Raw genomic sequence first — 27,213 nt, forward strand, 5'->3', positions numbered from 1 at the left:
AAATCATCTGGGTATTTTAATTTATAAAATGAAGTTAACCAATTAATAAACAAATGACCCTCAAAGGTATCTTTCACAGATATCTACTACCTAATGAAATTATTCAATGCTCATTCAGTTTTCTGAAGTTAAATTCTCTTTAAAAAAGAAACAGCACGGGGCTGGGAAGGTGGCTCAGTGGTAGAGCGTTTGCCTTGCATGCATGAGGCCCTGGGTTCAATTCCTCAGCACCACATAAGCAAAAAGAAAAAAGCCGGAAGTGGCGCGCTGTGGCTCAAGTGGTAGAGCGCTAGCCTTGAGCTGAAGAGCTGAGGGACAGCGCCCAGGCCCAGAGTTCAGGCCCTACGACCAGGGCCCCCCTCCGCCCCAAAAAAAGAAACAGCATTTGGGAGCATTCAAAGCTCAAAGGTAGAGCATGTGCTTATGCACTAGGTGTCTGGGTACCAGGAGTTCAATCCTTAGCACAAAAACAGGTATATCTGGGAAGGCAGTGATAATTTACAAATGATTAAGAGAAAGAGAAGACTTGGAGAAGTTATATTATGATCTTAGTTTTAATATGGAGTTACAAAGAAAACTCCAGAGATGATGATTTGAGTTTTATTCCAATTTTCTACAGAAGCCAGATTATTTATGTACAGCTGTAGTATGAGAAATTTCTGCTTTGCTCAGAATTATTCAGGATGAATTTAGGACACAAAAGTTATTTATAGAATAGCTTTAAAATAAGTTAGCTTATTAAGAGCTATTACTGATTTTTTGTTTTTTTTTTTCTTCCAAATAAGAGTCTAGAATATACTATCCTTCTACTTTCAAATTCCAAGATCTGGGATTTCAGACATGTACCACCATGCCCCGGAAGAACTTTTAAACTTTTAATATCTAGGCTAAATGTGGTATAATCCCAGCATAGTCAGAGGGAGGAGGGGTATCGATTTTGAGGCCTGCCCAGACTAACAGTGAATTTGTCTCAACAACAACAAACAAACAAAAACTGATGACTGAAACAGTTCATCTTTATATAAAGCATCTTTAATATAATACCAAGAACTATGTCCACAATTCTAAGAATGTAGGATTATTTTTCTTTTTCACTGTGTCTTACTAGGTAGCTAGACAGGACTTAAATTTAAAATCTTCCTGCCTTCATCTGCTGAGTGCTGGGATTACAGGCTTATGTAGTATGCCTGGTCCTAAACTCATGCTTCTTGATATAGCCAAGGAGCCAAGGATTCAAAAGTAAAACATGAGAATCACATTGTTAAGAATTTTTTTGTTGTTGTTGTTGATCATGGGGCTTGAATTCTGGGCCTGGGCACTGTGCCTCATCTCTTCAGCTCAAGGCTTGTGCTCTATCACTTGAGCCACAGCACCACTTCCGGCTTTTTCTGTTTATGTGGTGCTGAGGAATCGAACCCAGGACCTCATGCATGGGTGGCAAGCATTATACCACTGAGCCACCTTCCCAGCCCTGTTAAGAATTCTTGAAGGAAGGAAGCGGCACTGTGGCTCAAGTGGTAGAGTACTAGTCTTGAGCTGAGAGCTCCCAGACAGTGCAGAAGCCCGGAGTTCAAGCCCCACAACCGACCAAAAAAAAAAGAATTCTTGAAGGAAACAAAAAAATTCTTGAAGAAAGCAGAGAGATGGCAAGACCAGATTATGCATACTAAATTCAAGCATTGGGTTTTTTTGTGTATGCTAGTTAGTTAATACCAAGGCTTAAATTTAGAGCCTCCTATTCTTGCTTGGCTTTCTTCCTCATAGCTGCCATTACCACTTGAATCACAACTCAAGCCCTGCTTTTTGTTACTTTTTTAGAGATGGAATCTCTTGAACTTTTTTGCCCGAGCTGGGTTTGAATCTATCTCCTGATCTCAATCTTCTCAGTAGCTAGGATTATAGGGGTTAGCTACTAGCACCTGGCTTAAGCACTTTTTTTTTTTTTTTTGAGACAGTGATTCATCACACCTGACTCTAAGGACTTTTTTTTTTTTTTTTTTTTTTTAATGTTGTCAGTCATGAGGATTAAACTTGGGGCCTGGTGCTGCCCCTGAGCATTTTCACTCTGCCACTTTGTGCAGTGCCACTTCAGGTTTTCTGGTGGTTATTTGGAGATGAGTCTCATGAATGTTCCTGCCTGAGCTGGCTTTAAACTGTGATCCTCAGATCTCAGCCTGAGTAGCTAGGATTGTAGGTGTGAGCCTCCAGTGCCTGGCTTTTTTTTTTTTAAAGGACCATCTTTTTTAAATCATTTTGCTGACGTCTGAATCACAATTAAGAGGTAAATTAAGGTGACACAATTCACCTGTAGAAGGGGAGCTGTATATCTGCACAAATTTATTTTTAAAAGCAGTGTCATTAAGATGCAAATTTAGCCTATAATCTTAGCAGTCCCAGACTGAGGTGAGTGCAAGTCTAGCTCGGCTACACTAGGAGATCCTGTCTCAAAAAAGAAAAACAATAAAACATGCAAACTTATTTAAGAGTTCATAAATTAAATTTTGACTCTACCTGAAGTAGGTTCCCATGAATCAGAAGAGGATCTTTTTCTTGAGGGATGTCCATTTTCCTATCCGGAAAAGGAGAAAAGATTAAGAATTTTGGGCAAAAGTGAACTTTTCTTTGTAATATTGAAATACAGATTTCTCGACTGAAATAAGCAAGTCTATATTTAGAGGTAAAATTTAAGTTCTAAAATAAGTTTTTTGGTTTTTTTAAAACTGTATCTGACTGTGTATTCCAGCCAGGACTTGCTGGTAATAATGATGGATTACAAGTGTGCACCACCACAAATAGCTTAGCATTATGCTTCCTTGACATCTGACCTTCCTTCATTTGCTCTGTAAGGAGAGAAGTACTTCAAAATTAACAATTTCTCTCACTAGGGGAGAAATATTTTTTTTCTGCCCCTGAGGCTTGAACTCAGGGCTTAGATGTTGTCCTTGAGCTTCTCAGGCATAACATTAGTGCTCTATCACAACAGCCACAGTGCCCCTTCAGCTTTTTCTAAGTACTTTTTTGGAGATAAGGAGTCTCACAAGACTTTCCTGGCTGTGCTAGCTCTGAACAATCCTCAGGATTACAGGTATGAGCCACCAGTGCCTGGCTGAGAAGGATGTTTTTATGCTCTAGTTTATATTTTATATAAAAAAAGTAATGGCTATACTTGTACAATTTTCTAAGTTGTCATCTAAGTTTTCTAAGACCCACATTCAATTAAAACTAATATATAATCTAAACTAGTGATTATGAGATTTTCCATTCTATTTCCACTTAGCAGTTCAGAACTTAAAAAATGACTATACTTGCAAAAAAAAAAAAAAAAAACAAACAAACCCAAAACACCAACAAAAAACAATGCTTATTTTCCTGATAAAAATTTTTGAGGAGCTGGGTAGGACAGTCCATAAGACTTTTATCTCTAATTAACCACCAGTAAACCAAAAGTGGCACTGTAGCTCAAAGTGGTAGAGTGCTGGCTTTGAGCTGAAGAGCTCAGGGACAGTGCCCAGGCCCAGGGTTCCAGGCCAACAACAACCAAAAAGAAAAAAGGAAAAAAAAAAAAAAAGATTTTTAAGGGCTGAGATGTAGTTCAGTGGCAAAGCACATGCCTAGCAAGCGCAATGTCCAGGGTTTGTACCTCAGTACTGAAAAAGAAAAGACAAGCTGGGCGCCAGCAACTCATGACCATAATCCTAGCTACTCAATAGGAGGCTGAGATCTGAGGATAACAGTTCAAGCCAGCTGGGGCAGAAAAGTTCCTGTGAGATTCTTATCTTCAATTAACTAATCAAAACCAGGAAGTGGCACTGTGGCTCTAAATGGTAGAGTGCTGGCTTTGAGGAAAAAGAGCTCAGAAACAGTGTCCAGATCGAGTTCAAGCCTCACAACTGGTCCATGCCCCCTGCGGGCTCTCCCCCACCCACCCCCCCTCCTCCGGCCAAAAAAAAAAATATGGTTAGGAAGTGGCGCTGTAGCTCAAGTGGTAGAGCGCTCGCCTTGAGCTGAAGAGCTGAGGGACAGCGCCCAGGCCCAGAGTTCAAGCCCCACGACCGACAAAAAAAAAAAAAAAATATATATATATATATATATGGTTAAAAAATATATATTTTTGAGCTGGGCACCAGTGAGTGGTTCACACCTGTAACTTTAGCTACTCAGGAAGCTGAGAGCTGAAGATTATCATAGAAGCCAGCCAAGGTAAAGTCTATGAGACTCTTATCTCTAATTAATGACCTGAAAAAAGATGAAATGGAGCTGTGGCAAGTGGTTCAGGAACTATGACTGGACCCTGAGTTCAAGCTCCAGGACTGGTACTAAAACCCAAAAAAACACAAAACAAAAAAACAATCAAACCTTTCTTTGTTCCTTTTCTGAAAAATTAAGGTCAATGAACACTACTGAGTTCAATGAAGGGTAGTTGGAGGAATCCTAATGTACACAACCTGTACATCATTATTTTCCTTAACATACCAATATGATGCAGCAATTATCTACTACTTTTAGATTTTATATGATACAGTAATGGTAAAGCTAATTCAGCAAAAATTACTGTACATACCAGGTTTGAAAGATTGCTCTTTCCAGGTATGATATCATTCTGTTTACTTTGTTCCTGCCTTGGTTTACATTTTCTTTCTACATTAGAAGATTTTAGGGAAAGACTGCTTGTTTCTGAAAAAGAGTTTTCTGAGTTGACTCTCTGCTCCAGCTGTTCCTTTCTCAACCTCTTTAGTTCTCGTTCTCTGCAGTAAGAAGCTAGTGATGACTGGAACTTAGCTCCCAGTGGACTTTCTCCTGGGTGGTGTCTTGATAGGCTGCTTCTGCTACTAAGACTTCTGGGGCTGTTCTTAAAGATGTCAGCCCCTGTAGTCTGCTTTTTGGAGTCTGTACTAGTCTTGCATCGATCTCTATCATTCTTCTCCCTGCTATTTTCATGTATGAACAGTGATTTCCTTCGTTCTGGAGATCGATGATGTTTTTTCTTCAGTGCCTTCATGTCCTTTGACAAATATGAAGATGGAACATAGATATTTGTTCCTTTGGGTAAATATTTGGAGGCTAGTGACACACAAGGCCGACGTGACTCATGCACACCAGGATCTTTACGGTGCTCCTTAACACCTTTCATGAAAGCTTCTAAAATAGGGCTCTTTTCAGACGACACCTTTTTGAGTTTAGATTTTTTTGGTGAGGATAATTTCCTTTCAAATTGCTCTGTTCCAGAGATGGGCAATCTACTTCCTTCATATTTGATGTTTGATTTTTGTGGAGAATCCAACATATGTCTGTCTAAAATAGCCAATTAAAACATACAAATTATGTTATTAAAAATAAGCCACTGCCTTACTTAATCATCAATGTTTAAAATATTGTATTGAAGTTACCACAAGAAAATTCAAACTAATATCTGCACAGTGATACACATGGGAGTTATCAAGACATGGCTTATTTGGCAATAGCTTTAGTTTTATACATCCTTCTTTTGCTACATTACATTCTCTTGCTAATCCCTATAGCTCTGCTTAAAAGTTACTGTAATAGAGAATCAAGACAGTTATTGACTATAGTAAATGATATTTTACATGTAAGAATGCATTCAAGAGTGAAGACTGTCTTGAACTTAAACTATCTTTGTAAAAATAAATACATATAGTTCTGACTTACAATTTTGAAAACTGTTGACTCAAACAAAATTTAGATATGGTATAAAGTTGGCTCCATCTCTCTCGTTCTCTGAAACAGCCCTTCTCATCCCCGCCCCCCTCCCCCAACAAAAGTATTAGCAGTACGCATACCTTGTTTTGAAGCTCGTTTGAAGAAATCTATAATTGACTGCTTCCTGAAAATAAAAGCATAGCTAATATGGTATCACATAAACAAATAATAAACCTCAATAATTCAGATTAAGTGGAAAGAAAATCTAAGATTTATAGACTACAGGCTGGATTTCACTATATAGTTTAATCAAGCTCACACAATGGCAATTATGCTTTGTTAAGCTGTGCAAGTGTTAAGAAGGTAATTCATCATTTTCTGTAAGTTTAAGAAATGAAATCTAGAATATTGAAATGTAAAGATTGAAGTGTGAATCCAGGGCATTGATAAGAGTTCTTGTTGAAATGCTTAGCTATATGAAAGAATGGAAAATGTTGACAGCCATCTGATCCTGTTATTTCCAGTGATTGATGCAAAATAACATAGGAACTTGCTGAATGGAGATTATAAAAGTGGAGTAAAACTGACTCTCAGAATGTAACAGCAGATGACAGAATGGATAAGCAATCCAGATGATGTGGGGAGGTGGCTGAAGAGGAATGTGCCAGGCAGAGCCAAAAAATGAAATATTAAGCTCATACTACTAAGATGTTCATCTAAGTAACAGTAAAAATTGGAATGTGCCCTAACTGGTGTTTCAGATTTTTTACTAACAATCCTTAAAGATATTTACAAAAATAACACACCACCTAGGAAAACTAAGAACAAGAACAAAAAAGGAGACTTGAAAATTAATGAATTTAAAAAAATGGATTAACATTTTAAACTCTGTATCTTAAATGGGCACAAAACAAAATAGAACTGCATGACCAGAATAATTGTATTTGTTCATGTAAAGTTGTCAGCTATAAAAAGGGGGTTATACAGAAAGCAAAAATCACTCGTTTTTCAGAGGTGGACTGTAGAATACCAGTTTTTGTAAAGATTTATCCACTATGAGACTTACTCAGTGAAAACCTGAACAACCCAAATTCTAGGCTGAGCTCCCTGTATTTTGTGTATCTTTATACTGGTTTACTGAGGTTACCATGCTTGAGATGTTGGCAGAAAACCTAAGTGGTTATGAGATGAATGTGTGTCAGACTATCAAAGAATACATAATTTGTTTACAGAAAATAAATTGGATAATTAACTTTACCACAGAGCAAAGTAAGAAATGCTAGACAGTCTGCTAAAGGGAGAAAGATAATACCATTATTGGTGGAGAATACTAAAGAACAAAAGCTAATTCAAGATGGGATATTAAATATATCTTTACATTCATTATTCAATGTAATAGTATCTTTCTCAAAGTATTAAGAGCTCAAGCTCCTTTTCAATTAATACATTAGAAAAAAAAGGCATTGAGTAAAACATCAGTAACCTGTAAAGATAAAACTATGTATATTATCACTGGTGGTACTATTTTTTTTAATTTGTATGCACAGAAATGCCCATTATTTATAATTGTTAAAAAAAAAACCAATTTTAATTGCTGCATAGTTATCTGAAACTTCTGGGGCCAAATGTTGTGTTAGAATAAAGAACATATTGGATTTTAGGAAAGGGATGACAAATTATTTATGCAAAGCCTCCAATGGGTTTGGTGCTGCAGCCTGTAATCAAATATATTAGTATTTCTCCAACAAGACTTATGAATATTCACACTTAATGGAATAAAGATCATAAACAATCTTCTATTAGTTTTGACTGCCAAATTAGATGTGGTGCCAAAACTTACTAAAACCTTTTAGTTTTCAAGCTTCTCGGCTTCCAGAATTAAGGTGACTGTGGACTTGCACCACAATGGAACATAAATTCACTGTAAAACTTCTGTTACAAGCTTTTAAAATAAAAGACAGTACCCAAGTGGTAGAGAATTTAAACATGTTTTATTTTAAGAGGATGTGATTTGATGAATTCATCTCATGACATAGTCCCCGCAAAGTCTGTACAAAACTGGTCTCTTGGAGAGGTAGAAAGTTACTGCAAGAGAAAAACAATCACATTTCAAGTATGCATGTTCTTTTAAGTATGAATTATCGTGTACCCAAGACCACAGAGAAATTCTTGGGTTTCTCTCTCGCATCTTACATAATTTCACCTAGAATATAGAAATGGTTCATACTACCACATCACTCGGATCATAACAGAACACCTAAGAAAATTATCCTAATATCCATCAAATAGGTTGGGTCCCAGGCCAAGTTTTCCAACATGACAAAAATCACATTCCACCTGAAGGCAGGCTCTCCGCCACTGCCAGGCTGGTGGTCGGTCCTTCACTAGACCCAGAGTAGCTCCCCAAATACACACACACAAAAAAGAAAGACTCCAACTCCCATAAGGACCCGCGCGGAGGCGGGACGAGAGCCTGCAGGCCCCGGAACGCAAAGGCCTGAGCTCGCGGAGGATGGCGGGAACTTAAGAGCGGCGGTCCGCAGTCCTCCCTCATACCCTTGCCCCCGCGACCCGGCCCCTTCTCAACCCCTCTGCACGGTACCTGTCCCCAGGGCTCTCTGTTCTCTTTCCCGAGGCAGCAGGGGTGGTACTACCGGGTCTCAGATGGCAGCGCGGGGGCGATGACCCCGGGGCTGGGGATGAGGGGAAACCTGGCCTAGCGGGCATGCAGCGCCTTGTCATGTCGGCGCCGCTGGCGACGGCGGCATGAGCTGTAGCTGGAGAAGCTGGGTGCGTGGTTGCCGTCTTGCTGCTGGGACTCGGGGACGCTGTCGGAGCAGAGGTGGGCGGCACCCCCTTCTCTCTTCATGGCGGTTCTCTCTCTTCGGAAGTGACTCCGGTGTGAGCGGGAAGGAACCTGAGGACCGGCGGGGGCGGGCCTTAAGTGGAGGAGTCGGGCCCTGATTGGCTTGCCCAGTGGTCATTCTGGTGGTGGCGCAATAGAAAGCGGCAGCCCCTCAGGAGGAGGCAGGGCTTCGGGGAAGGGGCGGGGAGGAGGAAAACTGCACTCCCCCGCCAGTCACGTGCGCCGAGGGCGCGCGCCTCCGCGTCGGGGACCCGTCGGCCTTGACGGGTGCGTGGGGGTGGGGGTGTGTGGAGAGGGGAGGAGAAGCGGGGGCGTCGTGGGCACTGCGGCAGCTGGCGACACCCGGCTCGTCCTATGCTAGGGATGAGATTTGCAGAAGCGAACCCAAACCTGCAGCTCCCTCAGTAAGGATGGCCAACATTTGGGCCCCCCCGCGTCATGACCATGCCCCACTAATCCCTAGTTGTGCATAATTTCACCGTCACCGAAGGCCAACGTGACATAATGCTGTCACCATTTCCTCTGTAGTCTATCCCAGTCTGAAAACTTGTGTGTTTTATGAGGTTCTTGTTAAGTGTTAGGGGTAGATCTCTCTGGGTCTTGGTCTCTGTCTCTCTAAGAAAAAAAAAAAGAAACCCATTGATATGAAAAACAACAACAACAGTTTTCATTCTGTAAAGATGTTTTGTTCTTCTCTAGTTGTTCATGAGGCCCCTGCAGCATGCTCCTTTGGAAATTTTTGAAAGGAACATAGGGTCAGCTTTCAATTAAGTGTGGACAGCATAGATCAGTAAAAGCTGCCAGCTGTCTCCAGTCCTTTGGAAAAGGCTTGTGCTTTGCAAGCTGTCAGCCAAGGATTTCCTTTCTTTATAAGTTGAAAGACTGGTCACAGAATCTCAGCCTCAGTTTCCAAGCCTATACAATTACTCATTTTTCTGCATAATCATAAGCCATAAAAGAAATGTAAATATCTAGATGCTTGCATGTAATTGGTGCTGAGTAAATTATTATTCCTTTCCCTGTATTCTCCAGATACACTGTTCTTGCAGTCAGTTCATTTCTTACAGACTCATCCAGACTGGTTGTGGTGACTCAGCTCAGCTCTGTAATCCCAGAACTCAAGGTTGAGGCAGGAGAGTTGGAACCTAACTTGAACTATATAGGAAAAAAAAACCAGAACGAAAAAACATCTTCCAAGGATAGGAAAAGTACTGTTATATTCGGTTAACGATCGCCAAAGGAAAAAAAAATGAAAGCAAAAATCTTCCTAGCACAGGGAAAATGTTAATATCGTAATATAATAACTGTTAATAGCCAAAATGCCACCCTCAAAGGTATGCAAGCCTTAATGAACAGGGATGCTCAATCTGTTGAAAGAACAAAACCCAAAATGAGCAACAAAAATTGGACAAATCTTTCAAGTTTATTGTACTAAGGATTGAACTAACTGCTTCTGTTGCTAAGCCTACCTAACTGACCAAAAATTCACCTCCTATCTCTTTCATGGCAGCCCTGGGGGGAAAGAATTAGCAAGATTAAAGTGGTCAACAGACTGGTAGAGGGGAAGGTAGAAGGCAAATTGTGAACATACTCATCTCTGATTCAGCCAGAAAGCTTCTATGTACAGGAAGCTTCTATGTGAGGTAGTGATACTACAAGAAAGGAAATACCAAAATAAAGGGCTTTTATTTTTCTAATAGCTGAGAAATTAATGCTGTTGTAAGCATTGTTCCTTACATATAAAAGAACATAACAGGTGCTGAAAATGTGTTGAAATGAATGGCATGAATTTGTTTATTAAGGCCTTTTTCATCTATTCCCTATCCCGATTTAGTGCTTTTTATTGACTGTTTCTTCATAAAGAAGTTCCTGCTTCTATAACATTATATCTACAAAACATTTAATCTGATTCATTTCATTGCATGCTCAGTCCATAAAGAAGAATAATGCATAAAAGCATGTTCTGCATGATCAATTAGTTGCTTTTTTTTTTTTTGATGATAGCATTTGAATCATCCAGCCTCCAAGGTATCACTTTAAAGTCTGTACTCATGCTACCTAACAATAGTTTTCACATTTTCTTAATCTAAGCAACAGATTATGGAGTTAAGTGAGGCAAGAAATCCCTTGATCAATAAATGGAGATGGAGCCATAATGAAAACACAATTTTAAAAATCTCTTCTTAACAGGGAAGTAGTTATCTAAATCCTCAATAAGCATCCAGGCTCTTCTTTGTTTAAGCTGCATAGGAAAAATGATAGAGATTTGTGCTGCAGGGTGAAAATACGTTCAACATACTAACCAGAAAGTTGAGAGTTTCTAAAGGTTCTTCTTCCCTTGAAATAGACTTGAACCTCTTTTGTGTTTATACTCCTTTCCCACCCATTCATCCTGTTACTTTAAGGCCTTTTTTGTTTGTTTGCTTTTTGCAGTGCTGCAGATGTAACACAGGGCCTTATCTATGAAGCATCATGTGACTATCTCTAGAAGGGAAAGGCCAGTACCTATGTGCATTTGATCATATAAAATAATATTTATAAAAATGAACCCCAGGAAATGGAAATGAGTTTTTCCTTTGTTGCTGTTTTTGTTTTCTTTTTTTTTTTTTTTGGTCTTGTTTGTTCATTTATCTGTTTTTGGGGGGTGTGCAAGGGGCGACACAGAAATGGAGGGACAAAGGGTGAACAAATGCAGCAGTGGTACTCACTAGATATTATTTGAAAATGAACTATACAGTGGGGCGATTGGTGGCTCACATCAGTAATCCTCACTACTCAGGAGGCCAAGATCTGAGAATCAAGATTCAAAGCCAGCCCAGGCAGGAAAGTCTGTGAGATTCTTATCTCCAATAAACCATTCATAAAAAGCCAGAAGTGGTGCTGTGGCTCAAGTGGTAGAGCACTAGCCTTGATCACAAAAGAGGCTTAGGGACAGCATTTAGGCCCAGAGTTCAAGCCCCAGGACTGGCAAAAGAAAGAATGAGGGGGCTGGGCGCCCGTGGCTCACACCTGTAATCCTAGCTACTCAGGAGGCTGAGATCTGAGGGTCGCAGTCCAAAGCCAGCCCGGGCAGGAAAGACTGTGAGACTCCTATCTCTAATAAACCACCAGAAAACTGGAAGTGGCGCTGTAGCTCAAGTGGTAGAGCACTCGCCTTGAGCTGAAGAGCTAAAGGACAGTGCCCAGGCCCAGAGTTCAAGCCCCATGACCGACAAAAAAAAAAAAAAAAAGAAAAGAAATGTACTCGTTACCTGACTTACGTAATTGTAACCTCTTTGTATATTACTTTTATAATAACAATAAAATAAATAAAATAAGAGAAAGGCCAGATACCTCAAGACCCATACATAAACTCATATATATGCCCATATCCTATATGCAGAGTCCTGATATTATCTATTCAGTGGTGGAGTTTGTTGTTTTGTAGTTGTTTTAATGTGTCCAGTGACCCTGTATATCAATTTCTTAATAACTCTTAATAATCTCTTAATAACTTGCAGTCAAAGCATGAGAAACTTGACTGTAGTCTGGAATTTCTCAAACCAATATTTCTGAAGGGCTTTATTATATTTCAGATGATAAGCAATATCTATGCCTACCACTACTGGTAAACAAGATGAAATTTTAATCTCTTCCTCTCTCTCTCTCTCTGTCTCCCTCTCTCTCTCCCCCTCTCTCCTCACCTACCTGCTTACCTTATGTACATATATTACATAGTTGTGTGTAATACAGAGAAAAATAACAACCCAAGTAACTGTTTTAGTTACTTGATTTATTTTTCCCTATAATGTTGCTCATCTTCCACTTAGACATACAGTATTGTGAAATGCTGTCTTCAGAAACCATGAGCCAGTTTTACTAAGTACTCCCAAGAACCTTGGATTTCATTTAATGGTATTAAATTACACTTGGAGTTTCCTATGGCCCCTAAAACTAAGTTGATGTTTTTTCCCATGTATCTGCTCAGCAGTTTTAAGTTCAATGTCTGTTTGTAGTTTGCAGTTGTTTTGTGTGTGGATCTTGAGTTAGGTGCCTGGCCATTCCTTTCTTGAGACCCTCACGTGATCTTTCTTTCTCTGTCAAGCTTTCAAGTTAATTATTTCCTGTTTCTCTGTGCCTGTTCTTTATCCCACTTCCCAAGCCACCCTCCACATACTCCTGCCCCCTTCTCCCCAGACCTCCCAACTAATGAGTCTTTGTTTCTTGGCCTACCCTATAGTACCCTCCAAGAGTCTTGGAGTTAATACCACACTGTAACAATTTTAGAGCAAAATTTTGCCAAACTTGTAGAATTAGAAGTTAAAGTCCCGAGCTTTTTAATAACATTCTTTGTGAGTGACCTTTGTTCTCTTAGTCTTTGTGAGCTAAAGTACTATGTGAGCCAGTCAGCCCAAGATGTTTTCCCTCTTTGTGACTGCTTAGAATCTCTGCTATCAGTTGTGTTACTCCTCCTAGGACTCCCACCTTGAGCTTGACTCTCCCAGCACACTTGAACTGTTGTTTATGCTAACCTTGGTTCAGTGACTGTCCTCTTCCTTCCCATCAAAGACAAAGCCCCTTGACCTGTTGCTTTGCACAACTCAGGGGGCTAAGATGTACTGAGATGTGCCCCATAAAAACTTCACGTGCAGAAGCTACTCTACTTCTCTGGTCTTTGCTTTCTTGTCCCCATGCCCAGAAATCTCCCCAAACAAACCTTTTATGGTCAACCAGCCTTAATTTCTCCAAATTATTTTCCAAATCCTGGCTGAGGTTTTGTTTTAATACTTTAACTTAGTCTTGCTTACATTATTTATCTTCCTTCTCCCCAGCCTTCCTTCAGTTTTTCTCTCTTCTTGTCTTCCCACATGAACACACAGTTCTGATATGTTTTGCCTAGTGTCCAGTTTCCTGGCAGTTTATTTCTAACCCACTATAAATTAAAGCATACAAGCCCTTTCAGAGCATCTTTTACAAAAGTTTTACTTCTTTAACTGCATATGCATTTCCCCTGACAGTTATGTAAAAGGTCCCTGCTGTAGACTGGTCACTGTGATAGTGGTTCCCACAACCTGTATTGATGTTTCCTACTAATGCATGTGGGTGCCACTGGATAGTGGAAGCTGTTTAAGGGAAGGATCTGGGCTTCCTTTGTTCACTCCAGCTGGTAAGGCAAAGGGGCATAACTTAGACACTCCTTCTGCCCTCCTATGGCTATACCCTCCAATAGCAGAGAGATTTGTGTGGAAGGAGTTCCATGATACCATAGCTGTCTTTCCAAGGAAGCTTCCTGGTTACAGATGTATAGTCAGTCCTCTGTATCTACAGGTTCTAAATTTATATCCACCAGCCATAGATTGAGAATATTCCAAAAAAAAATTCCAGAAAGTTCCCAAAAGCAAAACTTGAATCTGCCACACTCTGAGAAAGCACTCTATGAAGTCCATGTGAATAAATGATGTGTGGGCATACCCCATTGTATGCACCAGCCATTCTATTCTGTCTCTAGTACTTGTGGAGCAACGTTGGCTTCTCATCTCTTGCATATGCGGTATAATTAGGCCTATAGTGGTTGTGTCTATACTAGACATGTAGACTTGTTCTTGTCATTGTTCTCTAAATATTAAAGAATGCTCAATATTTACATACCATTTTCTTTTTTTTTTCTTATGTGGTGCTGAGGAATCAAACCCAGGGCCTCATGCTTGCAAGGCAAGCGCTCTACCACTGAGCCACCTTCCCAGCCCTTACATATCATTTTCAATGTACTAGGTATGGTAAGTAATCTAAAGTATAGGGGAGGATGTTTGTAGGAGCTAGGTAGGTAAAATGTAAGTACATAAATTGGGCTGGGAAGGTGGCTCAGTGGTAGAGCGCTTGCCTTGCATGCGTGAGGCCCTGGGTTTGAGTCCTCAGCACCACATAAGCAGAAAAAGCCGGAAGTGGTGCTGTGGCTTAAGTGGTAGAGCTCTAGCCTTGAGCTGAAGAGCTGAGGGATAGCATCCAGGCCCAGAGTTCAGGACGCACGACCAGCAAAAAAAAAAGTAAATAAGTCAGGTCTGTTTTCCTATCTGTTATAGAGAGTTGGAGTCAGAGACTATTTTTTAACAGTGCCAGCAGCTTCAATGACATTTTGTGAACCTTACTGTGGGTTAGGCCCTATCCTAAGAAGTTTATGAATACAGATCTATTTAGTCACCACATTCCTGCAAATTAGAAAACAGTGGCCTTTGTTCAGTCAGCTGTTGCATGATAAATGGCGCCTGGTACCCAGCTTCAGTGTGAGGAAGGTGGGACTATGAGAATTGGAGGGCACATTCCTGATTAAATAGGGGCAGCGTCTCCAGGTCATAGTTTCCATGTGGGAAGGCAGGCCTGCTTCCTTTACTCTCAGCTACAGACCTTGAGAAGGGACTGAGTGAAACATGACAGACCTGCAGTAAAAGCAGGCAGCCATTCAATGTTTGGATATATATGCAGTTTGTTTATTTCTATAGTACTGTGGGATCATACTCTCTTAAAGCAAATGTTTCTCAGAGCCAAAAGAAGAAATAGTGTTTTGAGTGTCTGGAGGAGTGTTACAGGGAATGGACAAGAAGTTTCTTACTCAGGGTTCATTTTTAGAAATTACCTGTAACAACAAAAAAGACCAATGGCCAATGTCTATCAAATACATGAAGTGCTACACTGGGGAAAAGGCCCCAGTGGTATAACACTTGTCTACTAAACACGAGGTCCTGAGTTCAGTCTCAGTACCACCAAAACCAACCAAACAAAACATACAAACTATATATATATGCGTATCACCTGACCTCTGACGGCAATTTGCCTTCTAATTTATCTTACGGATATAATTCTTTTTTTCTTTTTCTTTTGGTCTGATACTGGGACTTGAACTTGGTACCTGATGCATTCAACCTTTGGTTATTGCTCTATCAACTGAGCCATGCCTCCAACCCCTTAGAGATATACTTTTATGTTCATCAGCAAAAGACTGAAAGGGAACTCACTAGTCCAATAGGATGTCTTTAATTGAGTAAATGATGTCAGGAAGTCTAATCTGGGCACACAGGATGTGTTGTGGTGAATTGTGCAATGCGCCCCACTGTCTAACTTCCTCTGTCACCCTCAGCACCCATGTGTTACATCAGTCACCAAGTCTTATGATTTTCACGCTAAGTACTACTTGTATCTTTTCTCTTACAGACATTCTATACTTCTTTTTAGAAGCATAAAAGCTACAGAGAAATATACAAAAATATTATAAACATAGTATTAGCCACCTTTAACTCACAGCTGTTAGCCTTTTATCTAGCAAAAGCGCTAAGGAGAGACTTCTCAGAAAAAGAGGTCAGAATGGCAAAGAAACACATGAGAAAATGCTCATCTCTCGCATTCCCATAAGGGAAATGTAAATCAAATTCAGACACCATCTTACCCCTGTTAGACTAGCTGACATTGTGAATTTGAACAACAAATGTTGGCGGTGATATGGGGGAAAAAGAACCCTATTGCACTATTGGTGGGAATGTAAACTAGTACAACCACTCTGATAGCAGTCTGGAGGTTCCTCAAAAAACTAAATGTGGATCTTCCCTATGACCCAACCACACCACTCCTGGGAATCTACCCAGAACATCACAAGCTAGGATATCTTAAGGACACTTGCATGTCCATGTTCATTGCTGCACTATTCGCAATAGCCAAGATAGGGGATCAGTTCAGATGCCATACAATAGAGGAGTGGATCCAAAAAATGTGGTACATAATGAAATTTTATACAGCCATTAGAAAGAATAATATTATGTTATTTTCAGGGAAATGAATGGATCTAGAACAAATCATGTTAGGTGAGGTAAGCCAAGCTCAGAGAGACAAATGGCGCATATTTTTTCTCATAGATCTAAAATACCCTGGGACATGATAAATTCTATAGGACTCTAGACACTCACACACAGTGAGACCAAAAGAGGATACTTAGGAGAGGAGCACAAACGTGCAATGCCTATATACAGCTGACCATATAAAATCATAGATATCAAGCTGGGTGCCAGTGGCTCATGCCTATAATTCTAGCTACTCAGGAGACTGAGATGAGGATGGCAGTTTGAAGCCAGCCCAGGCAGAAAAGTCCATGACACTTATTTCCAATAAACTACTCAGAAAGAGCCAGAAGTAGCATTGTGGCTTAAGTAGTAGAGCGCTAGCCTTGAGCATGAAGAAGCTCAGGGACAGTGTCTAGAACCTGAGTTCAAGCACCAGGACTGGCAAAAAACAAAACAAAAAATAATAATGTAAATAAAAATTAACTCCAAGAAATAAAGAGTTTTTTCTTTGTTTTTCTTTTCTTTTCTTTCTGTCTTGTTTGTTCCTTTATCTGTCTTTGGGAGGGGAGGAGGGACACAGAAATGGTGAAAAAGTCTAGAAATGTTAAACTTAATTTTTTTCCATTTGTACAGGGGTAAACGCACTGTATTAAATATTTAAGGTCTTATCTACGTGGGTTTGATTACAGAAACTAATAAAGTATTCTCTAAATAAAAAAAAAAAGAAATGGTGAAAAAAAGAGGAACAAATGCAGCAGTGTTACTCACTAGACAGTATGTTGAAAATGGACAATACAACTTGTGGGTGGGTATGGGAAGGAAAACCTGGGAGAGAGTGAGGGAAGGGGGGTGATACTGCATGAAAAGAAATGTACTCATTACCTGACTTATGTGACTGTAATCCCTTTGTATATTATATTGTATATTGTATATTATAATAGCTTTTTTTTTTTTTTAATTTTTTTATTGTAAAGATTCTATACAGAGGGTTACAGTTACATGAGTGGGGTAATGAGTACACTTCCTCTTGAACATTGTTGCCCCCTCCATTGTTTTCTCCCTACCATCCCCTCCCTCCCTCCCTTCCCCAAGGTTCTTTTTTTTTTTTTTGATTGTGATTAAGTGATTACTTAATTTCCGGAAATTCACAGTATTGTGGAATAATGATGCTCATTTAAAGTCACACGTTCATTCTAACTTTCCTGGAGCAAATTGTCTATCACAGTCTGTAATATATAACGGTGTTCATATGTTATATACCATACACGTGATCAGCAGCATGGGGATATTTAGTAGTGGTTCAACCAGATGAGTGGGAGTTCTTTGTTTCTTAAGTCCTGTTAGTTTTGTCATATCACCTAACATTTTGGATTTATCATCCGCTTATCAGGGAGACCATGTACTGTTTGTCTCTTCGTTCTTGGCTTACCTCGCTCAACATGATTCCTTCTAGCTCCATCCATTTCCCTGCAAATGCCATTATTTTGTCATTTCTAATGGCTGCATAATATTCCATTGTGTATAGATACCACAATTTTTGGATCCATTCATCTGTGGTGGGGCATCTAGGTTGTTTCCATATCCTAGCTATAATAGCTTTTTTTTTTTTTGTCAGTTATGGGGCCTGAACCTCAGCCTGGTTGCTGTCCCTCGGCTCTTCAGCTCAAGGCTAGCACTCTGCCACTTGAGCCATAGCACCACTTCTGGCTTTTTCTGTTTATGTGTTGCTGAGGACTCAAACCTGGGGCCTCATGCATGCAAGGTAAGCACTCTTCCACTGAGCCACCTTCCCAGTCCCTATAATAGCAATTTTTAAAAAGTTGGAAAAAGCAAGCCTTTTATCTGGTTACTTGCCTTATCTTCCCCTGCCCCCCATAAATGTTTGTACTAATTCACGGTCCCACTACTAACATATGAGAACATTGTTTTCCTTATGTCTGCTCCAATATTTTACATCATCATCCCTTTCATTCTGGTAATCTGAAAGGCAGACTTTTTTTGTTTGTTTATTTTGCATTCCCTTGATTATTAGGTTGAATATGCACTTAGGGGCATAAATTTGGATTCTTCTTTTTGTTTTTGTTGGTTGTGGGTCTTGAACTCTGGGCCTGTGCACTGTCCCTGAGCTCTTCAGCTCAAGGCAAGTGCTCTACCACTTGAGCCACAGTACCACTTCTGGTTTTCTGGTGGTTAATTGGAGGTGAAAGTTTCCTGCCCAAGCTGGCTTTGAACCACTATCCTCAGATCTCAGCCTCCTGAGTAGCAAGGATTACAGGAGTGATCCACCAGCAACCAGCTTGGATTCTTCTTTTATCAATTGCGTCTTTTTAAATTTTACCCATTTTCTCCTAAATTGTTGATATGTTTCTTATTGGTTTGTAGAATTTGAAAAAATACCTATTTCAAGTACCCCCAGATCCTTTCTATCTCTCCATCGCTGCCTGATACAGATCCTGGTGAAACCCTATCAAGTCTCTTGCAAAAGCTTTCAAGTTGGTCTCTTGCCTTAAGTTTTGCTTTTCTTTAATCCATCTTCTGTATAAGCAAATCTGGGCGTGTTATTCCAAGACTTATCACCCACAGGGAAACAAAACAAAACTTCATCTACCATAGAAACCATACAAAACCCTCAAATGAAATTTAAGTGCTTCATAAGTTCTCTCTCTCTGAGCTGTGTTATCCCACTGTTGCTCTCTGTGCATCTTCTCCAACCATTCAGAACAGTGGGATTGACTATTGTTTGGGCACATCAGCTTCACTCATGTTTCTGGGCTTTCATAAGAGCCATTATAGCGCTACTTTTCCCTCCTACTGAAAACAAGAGACCTAGTTGTTTCTTGCTCAATCCTTCCACACATTGTTGAGTCCACTGTAATATGTAATTCACTTTACATTTGTGAAATTGAAATAAGTGTGTGTGTGTGTGTGTGTGTGTGTGTGTATGTGTGTGTGTGTGTGTGTATGTGTGTGGTTTATCTACATTGAAGCTTCAGTTCGATAGGGCTGTGACTGCTCATCTAAAGAGGCAGTATAGCTATTATAGGCTCATATTTGTAATCCTAACAACTCAGGAGGCTGAGATTTGAAGATCACAGTTCAAAGCCAGCCCAGACAAGAAAGTCCATGAGATGCTTATCTCCAATATCTCCAGTTAATCACCAGAAATATCAGAAGTGAAGTTGTAACTCAACTAATAGAGCACTAGCCTTAAACACAAAAACAGTGACCAGGCCCTGAGTTCAAGCCCCAGGACTGGCACAAAAATAAAATAAAAATAAAATAGAAGCCATATAACAGGATGATCAGGAATTTGGCTCTGAAGCCAGACTCCTCAGATTTGAATCTTAGCTCCATTACTCTTCATGAAAGTTATTTAACCCTGTGCCTCCGAATGCCTCCGAATCTGCATTTGTAAATAGAGATAGAAATAGTATTCGTCTCATTGCTTTGTGTTAATTTAATTAATCCATATAAAGTGCAATAATAGTATTTGTCATTTAGTAGATACTCTGTAATTGTTCATCCTTCATCTGCTTATTAGCTGATAGCTGTAAATTATAACTATTATTTACTACTAATAATAGTAAGCATTTAGCAAGAGGAAGTACATAGTGCAGATAAGTACTAGCCTAGGTGACACCTGGACATCTCTAAGTAAAATTTTAGGAGTTACCATATTGACTTCAATTACTCCTGGTTTTGGTCTTGGTCAATGAATGCCCATTTTCCTCCACTCTTTCTCCAGCCCCTCAATTTTAGGCACTCAGCTTCCCTATAAGAAACAACTAGAAGTATAGAAAACTGTATTGCATCAAAGAACAGAGAACATTGTTTGCATTTGAAAGGTCCTGGCTATCAACACAGGCACTCACCAAATCTGCCTTTTCTCTCTTCTTCACTCTTGAAGCAGGCTTCAACTGAGATGCCAACAAAAGACAAACCCAAAGCATCCATGCCAGGACTCCCCCAAGAATTCAGTTTCCCATGCTAGAGCTTCACATGCTCCCTACCATAATGTTTTCTTTCTGAGATTTTGCAAGCACAAAGTTCTTACTTTGTGTTCTTTTTATGATCAGAGCAGAAAATAGCCTCTCCTGAGTGGTTGGAGGCAGAAAAATGTGCTTTGTTTTTGCTTTGTAGAGCATAGCCAGGAAATGCCACGCCTAATTTTCTAGAAGCCCTTAGAGTGCTGCTAGCTTAGATCACAAATGAAAAATTCAGATGCAGACAGGTGTGAAAGTCAAGGGATCAGCCTCAGGGATTCTGAGTGTCTCCAATTCAGCAGAACAAATGGAAAAACAACAGGTGTCCACAGATGGACTGCCCCATGAGACATTCATACTCAAAGCTCACTTTGGTACTGAATTCTCTCATGAAATCTTGCCCTCTCTTTGTATAGGCCTTACCCCCTTTCTCCACAGGGTTTGGGAAATTATTCATTCTACTGGCTTTATGTTACAGGTACCTAGAGGTTATGTGTGACTCACCCAGGATTATTTGGCTTTAGTACTCAAAGTTTTGACATTTTCAGTTGTTAGTCACAGAGCATTGCAGCCTACCTGCTTGCATTATAATTAAAAGTATAAGTTTGTTAGTTTAAGAAAATACTCAGAACAACAAAGACTACAGACAGAGAACAAGGATCCCATCTCTGAGTTCTCTCTTAAAAGAAGACTTTAGCAGGGCACTAGTGGTTCACACCTGTAATTCTAGATACTCAAGAAACTGAGATCTGAGGATCAGTTCAAAGCCAGCCCCAGGCAGAAGACTCCACAAAACCTTTTTTTTTTTTCTTTTTTCTTTTTTCCGTCAGTGTGTGGCTTGAACTCTGGGCCTGGGCGCTATCCCTTAGCTCTTCAGCTCAAGGCAAGCGCTCTACCACTTAAGCCACAGCTCCACTTCTGGTTTTCTGAGTGGTTTATTGGAGATAAGAGTCTCATGGACTTTCCTGCCTGGGCTGGCTTTGAACTAAGGTCCTCAGATCTCAGCCTTCTGAATAGCTAGGATTACAGGCGTGGGCTACCAGCGCTCAGCTTCTAAGAAACTTTTATCTCCAATAAACTCCCCAGAAAAGGCCAGAAGGGGAGTTCTGGCTCTGGTGGTAGAGTGCTAACCTTGAGTAAAAGAAGTATGTGTGTGTGTGTGTGTGTGTGTGTGTGTGTGTGTGTGTGTGCGTGCTTTCAAAATGGTGAAGGTGTATTACAGAAAAATCAACTTGATTTTCTTAATATTGGAATCATGAATGAGTTTGGTGTATGAGAAAGAAGGCTTTCATTTATTATTTCCTAAAGTAGACAGAAACTAGAGCCAGGGACTACTAGAGTGGATATTCATTTTGCTCTCATTGTGATTTCCCTGTTTGTATTGAGGAGTGATGGCAGACAACATTAACACTAAAATGTCTTATATGCTGGTCAATAGAAACATGGTAGCTTAGAGGTAGAGGACCCCAAAGAATGAATAGTCTCCAAAGCAGAGAAAGTACCTGGGTCTGCAGCAAAGGAGGAAGAAGAGAGGTCTGGACAAGATGCATTGTGGGAAGTAGCAGAAGGGATATATGAATGAGAGTTGCTTATAGCAGCATTATCTGCAATTGCCAAACTGGAAATAATGCAACTGTCTATCAAAAGGGGATTATTTAAATGATGGAATAGCTTTATCATGGAATACTAAGGAATCATTATGAAGACTAGAGAAGGCATAAATGTATGGATATGAAAAAATACCTGAGATTCATAATGTGAAAAAATTCAAAGTGCACGAGTATTATGCAAATAGTGAAATCCCTTCTGTCTGAGTTCTATTTTGTTGGTTTGTTTTTTGTTTTTGTTTTTTTGGTAATGGGGTTTGAACTCAGGGCTTGGGTGCTGTCCCTGATCTCTTTTGCTCAAGGCAGCACTCTCTCACTTTGAGTTACAGCACCACTTCCAGTTTTCTGGAGGTAAGAGTCTCATGGACTTTTCTGTCCAGGCCGGCTTTGGACCTTGATCCTCAGATCTCAGCCACCTGAATAGCTAGGATTACAGGCATGAGCCACTAGCACCCAGCTTTATGTGGGGGTTCTTTATAAGAATTGTCATGTAATATTGGCTTACATATTTTGTGTATGTAGACAATATCTTGAAGAAAATATAAATACTCATTGATTTACAATGGGGAGACATAGAGATAAACTGATTTCAAGTGGAAATAAGTGGAAAAGGCATTTAGTACACTTTCCTACTGAACATCACAACTTAGCAAGACAGCACATGGTAGAGCAGAATATTGCCCAAGATATCTCCTGGCTGACTTAGGAGCTACAGCTCAGCATCCACTAGAGAGCATCATACAACACACTGCTAGCCCAAGAAATGAATCAAAAGTCAGAATGTAATTTCTTCTGAATGTATATTGCTTTCTCCCTATCATAAAGTAAAAAAAAATCATTAAGTGGAGCCATCATAAATCAGGGACTGTTCATGTACAAAACTGTTGACAGTGCCTCACTCCACTCAGTCCTCCAGGACTGGGATATAAGGGAGGTATGAGAGAATGATTATTTTCAACTTTATAATCTTTTATTTGGTTACAAGGAGTCTCTAGGGTTTGTTAAGTATAGGATTATATTATCTACAAATAGGGATAATTTATCTTCTTCCTTTCCTATTTGAATCTATTTTATTTCTTCTGCCTTATTGTTTTAGCTGGGAATTCCACTACCATACTGAATAAGAGTACAGAATGGACACCCTTATCGCATTCCCAACTTTAGAGGAAATAATTTCAGTTGACTATAGTTGTTGTTGTTGTTGCTGTTGATTGATGTGTGTGTGTGTGTGTGTGTGTGTGTGTGTGTGTGTGTGTGTGTGTGTGCGTTTCTACTCAAGACTAGCACTCTGTCACTTGAGCCAGAGCTCAAGCTTACTTCTGGCTTTTTGGTGGCTAATTGGAGATGAAAGTCTCATAGACTTTTCTGCCAAGCCTGGCTTTGAACTGTAATCCTCAGATCTCAGCCTCCTGAGTAGCTAGGACTATCAGCCTGAGCCATTAGCACCTGGCTTGATTGTAGGTTTGTCATATATTGCTTTTATTAAGTTCAGATATGGTCTTTCTATCCATAGTTCTTTTAGAGCTTTTTTTTCAAAAAAGGTTGTTGAACTTTATCAAAAGTTTTTTCTGCATCACTGGAAATGAAATTTGTTAAAAATCATTTATTTATTTCTTTGTAAGATCCTTTTGATGGATTCAGCAGTGTGGATTTCAAGGTTTACAAGCCAGACAGCGCTTATATCAGTGGGTATAATCAGCTATGAATTAAAAATATTTAGGAAAAAATGGCCTATTCTGAACATATATAGACTTAAAAATCATTCCCTAAACCATATAACAATTATTTAAATAGTATCTATATTATCTTAGTATTATAAGTAATCTTGAAATGATTTAAAATATATAGGACGTTGTGCATATGTTATACCCAAATGATACAAGACACTTAAGGCTCCATAGATTTTGTATTTAAGAGAGGTCCTGGGGCTGGAAAGGTGGCTTAGTGGTAGAGTGGTTGACTAACATGCATGAAGCCCTGGGTTCAACCCCTCAGTCCCACATAAACAGAAAAAACCAGAAGTGTCACGGTGGCTCAAGTGATAGAGTGTTAGCCTTGAGCAAAAGAAGCTCAGGGACAGTGCCTAGGCCCTGAATTCAAACTACAGGACTGGCAAAAAAAAAAAAAAAAAGAAAAAGAAAAAAAGAGGCCCTAGAACCAGTTTCCTATGGATTCAAAGAAACTATTGAACTAGAAAGCTTATCTCTTAATACTAATTTTCTTCCCTCTTTCCTTCCTTCTTTCCTTCCTTCCTTCCTTCTTTCCTTCCTCCCTTCCTTCTCTCCCTCCCTCCTTTCTTCTTTCTTTCCTCTTTCTTTCTCCCTCTTTTTTTCTCTCACCCGCCCTTCCTTCTTTCTTTTTCTTTCTCTCTTTCCTCCCTCTCTTTCTTTCCCTCCCTCTCCCTCTCTCCCTTTTTCCTTCCCTCCCTCTCTCCCTCCCTCCCTCTCTTCCTTCCTTCTTTCTTTCCTCCCTTTCTTCTTTCTTTCTCTTTCCCTCTCTTCCTTCTTTTTCTTTTTCTTTCTTTTTCTCTTCCCTCCCTCTCTTTCTTTCCCTCCCTCCCCCTCCCTTTGTCTGTCCCTCCCTCCCTCCCTCCCTCCCTTCCTTTCTTCCTTCCATTTGTTTTTGCACCAATGAGGATAGAAGCTAGGATCTTTTTTTTTGTCTTTTTTTTCCCCCCAGGGCTGAGGACCGAACCCAGGGTGCGTGCGCCGGGGAAGGCACCCTTCCGCTGGGCTAAACCCCCAGCCCCCAGAAGCTAGGATCTTTTGAATGCTAGACAAGTGCTCTGCCACTGAGCTTATATCCATCCCTCAAAGGCTAATTTCAAATAGGAATATGGACTTTATTCTTCTGGCTTCTTCCATCATTGTGGGTGATGAACAAAATCACAGTATAATTCACATTCTTAGATGGGTGCAATGGCTTATGCCTGTAAGCTTAGCTATTTGGGAAGCAAAGATGGGAGATAGCAGTCCAAGACCAACCCCAGGCATAAAAGTTTATGAGAATATGACTTCTAGAATTGAAACCCCTTTGTAATAAGTATTTTTTAATTTTATGAAATTTTATCTCAATCAAGAGTTGGGTAAGGTAGCAGCCATCTGTCATTCCCAGTTATAGGAGGGAAAACAAATAGTAAGATCACAGCCCAGGCTGGCCTAAACATAAACAGAGACCCTACGTTGAAAATAACCAGTGCTAAAAAGGGAGACTTTAGAGCAAGGCCCTGTATTCAATCCTTAGTAATAATTAAATAAACTATGAAAAAACAGCCCATTTGAAATTCTCTAACAGATAACAAAGGAAAAACTTACTAATGAATTTTCTCTGTTTTTCACTTTCACTTATAATGAAAAAGTTCTCTACTCCTGGTTTCAAGTACTTGTAAATACACAAACAAGTTAATTTATATTTCATCTCTTTTTATAAATGCTTGAGGAAAGTTCAGTTGCTTGTGAGTGAACTTTTGAGTCGGAGAAATCCATCTTACCAGTGCTTGTAACATTAATTTATTAAAGCCATGAAAATTCCTCTAAGATCCCAACCTTCAGCTATAGGCATTGGCATTTGAAGAATTCTGTTTTTTTTCTGGAGAGGAGCCTCACAAACTGCCGGTCACAGTAATGCTTAGATATTGACATGAACAGATGTCCACAATATCTTCTGTGTGTGTGGTAGAAGAACAAGTTGCAAGACAACGTATATTTCATTGTTAGATTATCTCATTTGCAAACCAGACATGTGCTTTAGAAACCAAGAAAGAAAATCAGTTTTTGAAAGAATACGTTTGTTGTTGGTTTTTTTTTTTTTTAAAGCACTGAGATGATTATTAAAGGAAAAACAAAAGGTTTGGCTTGTTGCCTGTTTACTTAGAATTTTTAAAAATATAATTTCAACCAATCATTAAATGGGCAAAGGAGCTAAAAGAGCAACTTCTCAGAAGAAGAGATAAAAATGGCAAAGAAACACATGAGGAAATGCTCATCATCCCTGGCTGAAAAGGAAATGTAAATAAAAACATCCCTTTGATACCACCTTACTCCAGTCAGAATGGCCCACATCCTAAATTTAGCCAACGACAAATGTTGGCAGGGATGTGGAAAAACAGGAACCCTATTGCATTGCTGTTGGGAATACTAATACTAATATAACCACTTTGGAAAGTAGTCTGGAGGTACTTCAGAAAGCTAAATATATACCTCCCCTATTACCCAGCCATACCACTCTTAGGCATCTCCCCCAAGCAACAGGAACAGGATACGAGGACACATGCACCTCCATGTTCATTGCAGCACTGTTCACAATAGCCAAGATATGGAAACAACCCAGTTACCCCACTACAGATGAATGGATCCAAAAATTGTGGTACCTATATACAGTGGAATATTATGCAACCATTAGAAAGGACAAAAAATGGCACTCACAGGGAAATGGATGGAACTAGATCAAATTGTTTTGAGTGAGGTAAGCCAAGAGCAGAGAGACAAATGGCACATGGTCTCCCTGATATGTGGATATTAAATCCAAAATGCAAGATGATATGACAAAGTAAACAGGATTCGAGAAACAAAGGACCTCCACCCAATTTATCATATTTCTAAATGACTACATGTTCTTGACCACATATATGGTGTATAAATGGTCATATATATGTATATGTATATATATATATATATATATATAGTCTGAGTGAAGCTAGGAGGACACAGAATCAGAGGGAAATGGGAAAATATACAACAGAAGGACCCATCAGCTGCACTGGACATTGATGAAAACAAACTAAGCAACTCAAGGGCAGTGATGGGAGGGAGGGAATGAGAGGGCAAGAGGGAACAGCTTACATTAAGCAAAAGGAAAGAAACAAACATATTACCTGATGAGGAAGAAATAGTTGTATTATTAAAGTTCATAGAATTCACAAACATTGCTTTGTGAGGACTAAAATGTGTTTGTGATTAAGTATCACTATCTCACAATACTGTGAAATTTATGTGATCACTTATTCTCAATAAATTATAAAGGCCAGGCGCCAGTGGCTCACTGCTGTAATCCTAGCTACTCAGGGGGCTGAGATCTGAGGATCACGGTTCAAAACCAGCCTGTGCAGGAAAGTCTGTGAGACTCATATCCAATAAACCACTCAGAAAACTGGAAGTAGTGCTGTGGCTCAAATGGTAGAGTGCTCACCTTGAGCTGGAGAGCTGAGGGACAGCATGCAGGCCTAGAGTTTAAGCCCCATGACCGCCAAAAAAGGGAAAATATTATTTAAAAAATATAATTTCATTGTTATTATT

At 39.7% G+C, this 27,213-nt stretch overlaps 1 protein-coding gene across 6 annotated transcripts in view; it reads right to left on the reverse strand.

Moving 5' to 3' along the window:
- Slf2 (SMC5-SMC6 complex localization factor 2) overlaps positions 1-20,411 on the reverse strand; it is a 67,798-nt gene extending 47,387 nt beyond the window's left edge. For 2 of the 6 annotated variants that reach the window (XM_069995084.1, XM_069995066.1), the window contains exons 1-5: positions 20,202-20,411; positions 8,261-9,139; positions 5,799-5,842; positions 4,562-5,292; positions 2,512-2,569 (exon numbers count right to left, since the gene is read on the reverse strand). In XM_069995084.1, the coding sequence (XP_069851185.1) occupies positions 2,512-2,569; positions 4,562-5,292; positions 5,799-5,842; positions 8,261-8,400 (973 nt within the window). In that variant the 5' untranslated portion in view covers positions 8,401-9,139; positions 20,202-20,411. The other 4 variants (XM_069995075.1, XM_069995093.1, XR_011366633.1 and 1 more) reach the window with 4 other exon arrangements.
- Between the last annotated feature and the right edge of the window lie 6,802 nt (positions 20,412-27,213).

This window comes from Dipodomys merriami, unplaced genomic scaffold (genome assembly GCF_024711535.1).
Source record: "Dipodomys merriami isolate MVZ:Mamm:240054 unplaced genomic scaffold, mDipMer1.0.p SCAF_102, whole genome shotgun sequence".
Lineage (NCBI taxonomy): Eukaryota > Metazoa > Chordata > Mammalia > Rodentia > Heteromyidae > Dipodomys > Dipodomys merriami.